The sequence below is a fragment of the Suricata suricatta genome, chromosome 7 (assembly GCF_006229205.1).
Source record: "Suricata suricatta isolate VVHF042 chromosome 7, meerkat_22Aug2017_6uvM2_HiC, whole genome shotgun sequence".
NCBI lineage: Eukaryota > Metazoa > Chordata > Mammalia > Carnivora > Herpestidae > Suricata > Suricata suricatta.
Window position 1 is genome coordinate 130106471 of NC_043706.1, and position 8526 is coordinate 130114996.

An 8526-nucleotide genomic window follows, 5' to 3' on the forward strand; every position below is an offset into this window, starting at 1 on the left:
AGAGAATTCCAAGCAGGCTCCACATGGTCAGTGGAGAGCCCAGCTCGGGGCTCAATCTCACAAACTGTGAGATCATGACCTGAGCTGAGATCCAGAGTGGGACGCTTAACCGACTGAGCCACCCAGGTGCCCCTGGACCCCATATTCTTCATCTGAAGTCTGTGTCCTCCTTAGATGGACAGAAAGACATGAACTCTGAAATTAAATGAAAATCCCCTTTCCGGTAAGAGAACCTAATGCATTCACCAAATGTTCAAAGGAGCAACATCTAGAAAAATATCGAGAGTCACTGCAGCAGTGGCCGGCTTCCGTAGGGCAGGAACAGCCCAACATCCTCCACCAGGCCCCACGCGGATACCTCGTGACACTGTGCTGCCGCTGGCTTCTGCACATGGCTTTGCCCTGACAGAGCCTGCGTGTGGCTCATCGCCGCCATCTGTCCAGGGCCTCATGAGCAAGTTCAGCTGTGGTGATTTTTATTTAAATAGAATTTTCTGCCCTCCATGGGTCCCTGCGTTGCAGGTGACCCTGAGTGGCAGTAGGAGATTAATCACACCTTACACATTTTAAGTAAGTTTCTGCAAAAGGTAGAGCCACCCCTTATGGGTCTTTCTGCTAGTGAGCAAAAAAGGAGAGTACACAGAGAGCATGCATGTGTGCATGTGCGTGAGTGTGCGTGTGTGCATGTGTGAGAGGGGGAGAGGAGAGAGAGCGCACACATGTGCAAGAAAGGCACACGTCCTTGTGCACAGACTTCCGGAAGTCCTCATGATACATTTTCAACACCAGTTACGGAGGAGAGATTATACCATGTCTGATATCCAGAACCAAGCTGTACCAATTTTCTGAGAGGTCACGGAGCACCTCATTCTTACCGGTGCATGTGGTTATCGTTTCAGACTATCCCGGTTTCTGCTACAGTCCTGAGGGAGAGGCTAAAGCATTCTGTGGTTCTAAAGACGGTTCTGCTCCTTATCGGCCGAGAAGAAAGTCCGGTAAATAGGATGTTGCGATCAAATGTAATCATTTGGGGGGCGCGAGGAGGGGGAGGCTAGTAATGAAAGATCCTTTCAGTCTGGGAGGGAAAAAAAAAACACATCTCCCGTCTGGTTTTGGAACTCACTGCCAGTTTGAATATATTTGAAGCTGCCCTCAGACGGGTCTGTCAAGCTTTCATTCTAGAACTTTCTTAAGTAGCTCTCTCTTTTCCAGGGAATGTAAAACCTCTCTGTCCACTAATTCTGCTTTGCATAGCTTCTTACAGGTACTTAAAGCCTATTGACTATCACTGGGAAAAAAATGTATCCTGTAAATGACACATAACAAAGGATCATTCAAACCTATCCCTTTAACACATGTTTGCTGAACCAGACTCCATGTAGTATTCTCTTAGCCCTCGGATATTTTGTCCATTTCAATCAGTATTTACTGAGCACCTACCTAACCCCCTGCGCTGTGCTAAGGACTGGGAATGCAAGAATATATAATGTGCATGATTCTTATTTACTAGGAGGTTGCAGTCCGGTGGGAGTCAAAAAGGGTGAGCAAGTACCAGTCCGTATAATGGGGCCGTGGTGGAGATTGAGTAGATGGAACAGCAAAGGAAAGAGAGAGACTAACTCTTTAGGAAGGCGAGAAGGCTTCCCAGAGCAGAGGACCCGGGATAGAGTCTAGGGGCCAAGGAGACAGATGAGGTGGGAATAGCACATGCAAAGGCCCTGAGACTTGAGCCCGCGTGCCTCAGATCAGACCCCCATTGTTCAGCCTGGCCGGCTCGTGGGAGGAAGCTATGGGTGGAGGTGCAGCATGCAGAGTAAACCCAAAGGAGAAGTGGCTGGAGCTGCGGAGGGGGGCCTAGGCGCAGAAAGTATGAACTTGATCCTGTAAGCCACTGAAGGATTTTAAACAATGGAATTTTTACCATTTAAATAGAGAATTCTGGGGGTGCCCGGGTGGCTCAGTCAATTAAGCGCTGACTCTTGATTTTGGCTCAGATCAGGATCTCACAAGTCACAGGATCGAGCCCTGTGTTGGGCTCTGCACTAAGAACATAGAGCCTGCTTGGGACTCTCTCTCTTCCTCTCTCTCTCCGCCCCTTCCCTGCTCGTGCTTTCTCTCTGTCTCTCCAACTAAATAAATATTTACAAAATGTTTTTAATTAATAAAAAATAAAAAAGGAATTCTGGTTTGATGTAGAAACTGAAGTAGGCTGTCCATCTAGTCTGGAAGAGAGATGATAAAGGCCTGGATTAAGACACGAGGGAGTTGGGGGGATTATGGGGACCCCACCGGACTGTGATGGGTGAATACGGGAGATACACACAATGACGTCCTGGCATCTAACATGGGAGGGTAATGTCAGTGACAACCAATATGAGAAACTGGATAAAAGAACAGCTGTTGGGGGAGACAGGTGAGCGTGAGGCCTGTTGGTTTTGCTCGGTCTGTGGGTGCCTTGGGGAAATGTCAGATCAGCAGTAACCACTTGAGGTCTGAGGCTTGGGACAAGGGTCTGCTTTAAGGATATAAAATTGAACACTGTCCACTTACAGGTGGTAGTTAAAGCTAAAGAATTTGCTCTACTGGTTGTTGGTGGGTAGTTTTCCATCATGTGACCCTGATTGCACAGCTTAAATTAAAAAAAAAAATTGTTTCGTTTTTTTTTTTTGAGAGAGAGAGAGAATGAGACAGAGTCATGAGCAAGGAAGGGGCAGAGAGGGAGGGAGACACAGGATCTGAAGCAGGCTCCAGGCTCTGAGCTGTCAGCATAGAGCCCGATACGGGGCTTGAACTCATGGGCCGAGAAAGCATAACCTGAGCCAAAGTGAGGTGCTCAACCAACAGCCACCCAAGCGTCCTGCACAGCTTAAATTTTATCCTCTGGTTTTGTCGGAGTGAACGTCTTCCTGTTAAGTGATGGGCTTTAGGTATATTTGATTTAAAAAAAATTCTAGAGCTCAATTAATTTGCCTGTAAACTAATAATTCATTTATAAAGAAAAAAATCTTGATTTGGTTTTGAAAATAAGGCTGATCTTATGTTTTCTCCTAGAACCTTCCTCAAGATCACACAAAGTTTTGAAGACCAGTGGTAAGTCCTAAAATATCTTTTCTTTTTTCATTCTTGTTGATATCCACTATGTTAAACCATATTTTTAAAAAAATAGACATGGGATGAATTATGAATTGGCACACTTGATTCACTTCTATAAGTAACAGTGTCCTGTTTTTTAAATATGAAACCAAATGACATAAAATGTTTGCAATATAGATAACTGGCATTAAGAATTAACATCCCTATTATGTAAAGAAATCCCGTACATCAAAAAGAAGAGACAAAGGACTCTGTTTTAAAAGGCAGAGAGGGGCCCCTGGGCGACTCAGTCGGTTAAATATCCAATTTCAACTCAGCTCCTGATCTCATGGTTTGTGAGTTCAAGCCCCACGTCAGGCTCTGTGCTGACAACTCAAGCCTGGAGCCTGCTTTGGAGTCTCTGTCTCCCTGTCTCTTGGCCCCTCCCCTGCTCGTGCTTGGTCTCTCTCAAAAATAAATATTAATAACTTCTGTAATGAAAAAATAAAAGGCAGATGCCATAATTGGGCAGTTTCTCAGAAAAAGCACCAACTGTCAGCAAAATATATAACTGGCCGTCCATGCTAGTAATCAGCAAAATTGTACATTTAAAGGAGATAAATGAGCGGGGAGCAGTGTCACCAAAAGATACAGGAAAACAGGCACTCCAGAATAAATGGCGTGTCAACTTTTCTAACCTTTTTGGAGCAAAATTTGGTAAAAGCCACTTAAATTTAAAACGTGCATTTGCCCTTGACCCCACAATTTCACTTTTTTACACTTTTATAAACTTCATGAGGACATTTCCTGTATAGATGAACTCACATAAGTATGGCTAGATCAGTGTGTGTGCGCGCACGCGTGCGTGCCTCTGTGTGTGTGTGTGTGTGTGTGTGTGTGTGTGTGTGTGTGTGTGTGCGCGCGCGCGCGCATGCGCACACGTGCATGCTTTGCAGCCTTTGTAATAGGACAGCCCATCAAATACCCATCTAGTGGGAAGAGTTCAGTAAACACTATATCCTGGAATACTGTGTGGAATATTCTGCAGTTGTCGACAGGAACAGACTACCTCCCTGTCTACTGACCAGAAGGTCTACACACATTAGTAGGAAACTCGGTGCTGCGTTTCCCACCTTTATTTTCAAAACAAAACCATGCTTGTGGTGGGCTGGGGTCAGTGGGCATGAGACCCAGAAAGAGGACCATCAATCCGCAAGTATGGTCATTTCCACGGGGTGGGGTTCATGGAGAGGGTTCGATCACGGTTTACTTTATATGCTTCCGTAATTGAACAGTTTCTACAGATGACACACGCGTCATCAGGGTAACCCGAACGGGCGTCTCTAGGATGTGGCTATGCACACCTCCCCCGGAGACCCACCGGCTCCGCTGCTCAGCACAGCGCCAAGGGGACCCCACGGATAAATGCTGTCTGTTCCTTTCAGTTAAAACCAATAAATGTTTAAAAATTAACAGAAGCATAGTCTTCTGTTTAGTGATTGCATGGCTTAGAACATGTATTTCAGATAATACATGTTTGGGAGGAAGCTTTTAAAACGTATTAACATGAATTAGTCTGTTGCTCGCAGGGATTAAGAAAAATACTTAACCCTCAGATGTATGTAAGGTTGTGTTACATACAATACAGGATAAACTGAGAGGCATTTTCTTAAACTAGGTTTAAAGGGCCCAAGAGCCTCTCAGGGTTCAGTTATTAACAAGTTTTAAAGTCCTAGGGAAGAGGAGTGTTTACCTATATAAGAAATACATTTTTAATCCTCAAAAAATTTTTTTAAACCTTTCTATTTTTCAGAAACAGCACAAGACATCCAAAAGGTAAGCATCGTTACATTTCTTATTTTGAAATGCTTATGTAGGGACTCCTTAGAAGTACCTTTCTATATCTCATGGCTAGCCTGTATTCCAAATACATCTCCGTTATTTTACATCTCGAGGTAGATTTAAGTAAGGACTCATCCTTATAACCTGCCGCCTCCTGCTTCATTTGTCAGAACGAAGGCACCCCTCACCTCCAAAGCCGTAAGGTTACCTGGGGTGTAACACCTGCACCCTGAATACTAGTGTGGTCCATCCCACACTGTCCTGTGCCTTTGCACACGCAAGACTCAGGCTCCTACGTTCCAAATGTTGTCCCCTTCTTAAAGCATTGGCCTTCGGTCACAGAGATCTCCTCCTGAGAATATGGCCCTGCTGCTGGTAGGAGATGTATGAGCATATGTCACGTAAGGAAGCTTCACTATGTGAAGTTTTGGGTTTTCTTCTGGTAAAAGGTTAGGAGGGAGGAATAAAAATGGTGTGCTCTTATGAAAGATGTATATCTGAATTTATTTCCTGTGAAGAGTAGATCTGGAATCCTGACCTGAGTAAGTCATGTCTAATATGGCCGCTGGCCAATTGTCTAAGTTAATAAGTCTTAGAAAACTGGCTGTGGTTTCTTGTGTAATGTTTTATATTAGTAGGGATGCGGTTATGCAGAGCTTTCCCACAATTCCACTGCACCACTGCTTAGCACAGGGCCCAAGGAACACTGTTAATAAATGCTATATCTCTCCATTAAATCTAATAGAATGTCTAAAAATCCACAGTCTTCCCTCAAAATAATTTTCTTAAGATTAGAGCATGTGAATTTTTTTAAGAGGTACATATTTTTGTTTGGAAGCTTTTAAACATGTTAGTTGGTTTTTATCATGAAATATATCGTGAGCTTTTGATTTTTGTTGTTGTTTTCATAAACAGTTGTGCAGAGGGTACCCTCCTCTTTAAGTCAGCCAAACTAAGACCGTGGAGCTGAGCCCTGCTCAGTGCCAGCTGGGGGGGGGGGGGCGCTCTCCAGTCCTAAAGATGGAGTCTCGAGAGCTCCCTGGAAATTTTCAACCATAGTGATCAAGCCAGGGCTCTGTATGGGAGAAGTAAAGCGATGTACTTTTTTCTTAGTGGTCAAATTCCATCTCCTAACACTAGTGAACAGTACCAAATGTAAGGAGGAGAGACTTACTGATGATCAAAGAGTTTATAACAGGAAGTATTCTTACTAATAGCTTAACATTTCTCCCAGAATGCATATTCCAAGGTGATGCGTATGTGTATATATGTATAAATGTGTGTGTGTGCATGTATGGAGAGAGAGAGAGAGAGAGAGAGAGAGAGAGAGAGAGAGAGAGAGAGAAGGAAGGGGGAAGAAAGCAAGAGCAAGAAAGAGAGGAGGGCAGTTAGGATCATATATATGCTGTGGACTCAGACATGGATTCAAATCCATTTCTGTCACTCCTGAGCTGTATGACTACAGGCAAGTTGTTAACCTTACCAAGACTTAGCTCTCTAATTTACAGAAATGTCATAAAGATTAAATGCAAGAATAGGTTTTTAAAAGCGCTTAATACAGGGGCAGGTGGCTGGCTGAGTCAGTAGCGTGTGACTCTTGATCTCATAGTTGTGAGTTCGAGCCCCACATGGGGTGCTGAGATTACTTAAAAATAAAATCTTAAAAAGTGCTTAGTACAGAATTTGAACAAAGCAAGTGCTCCACAAATGGTACCTATTCTCATATTATTATTAATAGCCATAACGCTGAGAATTTAGAAAAACCATGGGGAAAACTGTTCTTCACGACTCTAGTGAAGGTCTGTGTACCTCTAGTGCGGTGTATACACCACACACGCCTACGTTGTGCCAAATCCCCAGACTGAGTGTTCCTAAATCTAACAGCTTCTTCAGCTCTCCTGGCAATTTATTTGACGTAAAATACCAGTTTCCAAAGTCCAAAGTTTCGAGTAATTACCTATATTAAAATATATCTTGATATTAAAAATGCAGGTTTCCTAATTTTCTAAAATGTGTGGGAATCTTTCTGGGATGGAAGATTTTAAGAAGCTATTACTTGGCTGTTCACAAAATCCTATTGTTACACTTTCAGACTGCTCTGTCACGGTTTCACTAGTTAATACTAATTGTTTTATTTTATAAAACATAGCTACTGGGTGCCCGTATTTTATAAACAGGAAGCCAGTACAGTCTGAGTAAGAGAAAAAGGGAGACATAGTAAAGGATGAGGAAAGAAAATAAATAGAATTCTGTATATATATAATCCTGTGTGTGTATGTGTGTCCCTGGGTGTACCTATTCATTGGTTCCCAGTCCTGAAATGCTCCAGTGTGACCATGTGAAAAAAAAAAAAGTAAGCACAAGATTAAATGACAAATGATATTTTTTTGTTTTTAATTTTTAATAGAAAAATAACATTTGGGATGACATTTTATTCTTCCCTTCCCTACACTTCCCCTCCCTCCCTGATGACATATTGCTAAGAGATTATTCCAAGAAAATATGTATCCCAGTTTCATGGACAAGTGATGAACCATTCTTGCTCATTGGACCGTTCTAATAGGTTCCAGTAGTGCCTCCATCAGAAAATGTGTCTCTGGTACTAATGAACTGGTTAAACTAGTCTTAACTCTTTCAATTCTTTGAAGCTAACCCTTCTACCACAGAGAGCGTTGGAGGGCAATCTACCCCCGTCTACACGATAGAGCTCTATCAAGAAAGTTTCCAAGTTATAAGAGACCCCATTGGTTTTCTGTTTTTTAGAAACTGTTATCATCACTCATATTTTACTTCATAGTAGGCAGCTAAATATTAATTAAATATATTTTGAGAGAAAGTAAAAAGTTCACCAGCTCAATAGTGGATTCACTTGCAGTCCTGCAGCAGAGGCCTGTGCCTCGAATCTATAAACCAAGGCAGTGCTGGTCAGGTGCAAGGTCTGCAGATTTCAGGGAAAGCCTGGAGGTGTGCAGTCAGATTACTGACCGAGGCACTGGTCCACCGGAAGACACAGTAAGGCTCCTAGGAGTCAGGCCTCAAGAAGGAACCAGATAGCATGGCCCTTAATACCTATGTATGTTCGTTTATATAATGTGATTTACCAAGCGCACCTCAGAATTATCTGAAGTATCTAAGAGTTTTCTGTGTTTTGCTGACTCCCTGCATCAGGATAAGGATTTTTTTTTAACAATAAAATGTTTTTATTTTTTTATTTTTTTTAATATAACACTATTTTTTAACATATGCAGTTATTTTCCATCATTTACAATACAGTAGTTACAATGACACTCCAAACAGAAAAGCAAAGTAAAAAATCAAAACCCCCACTTCTATTTCATGTAATTAGACTTATACAGAAATTAGAAGGTTAGGTACCAACTAGTTAATCACCTAATTTCACAGCTATCTGAAGTGGCAATTGTAATATAGCAGCTTATCTATGATACTTTCAAGATACATGATATAATTTATTACTTGCCCACAAGCTAAAACACAGCCTGCTTAACACCTTTCCTTAAATTCCACCTCTATACTACAGTATACTTGAGGTCCATGCAAAAAGGTAGCTGCTTTTTATATAGAAAATGGATGATTAAGTCTTTGGTGCTGTAA

At 42.3% G+C, this 8526-nt stretch overlaps 1 protein-coding gene across 1 annotated transcript in view; it reads left to right on the forward strand.

The window, feature by feature from the left end:
* PLEKHG1 (pleckstrin homology and RhoGEF domain containing G1) overlaps positions 1-8526 on the forward strand; it is a 181028-nt gene that overhangs the window by 158379 nt on the left and 14123 nt on the right. Inside the window, exons 13-15 of the mRNA XM_029945021.1 lie at positions 900-995; positions 3052-3090; positions 4886-4908. Of these exons, the coding sequence (XP_029800881.1) occupies positions 900-995; positions 3052-3090; positions 4886-4908 (158 nt within the window). The remainder of the gene's footprint in view (positions 1-899; positions 996-3051; positions 3091-4885; positions 4909-8526) is intronic.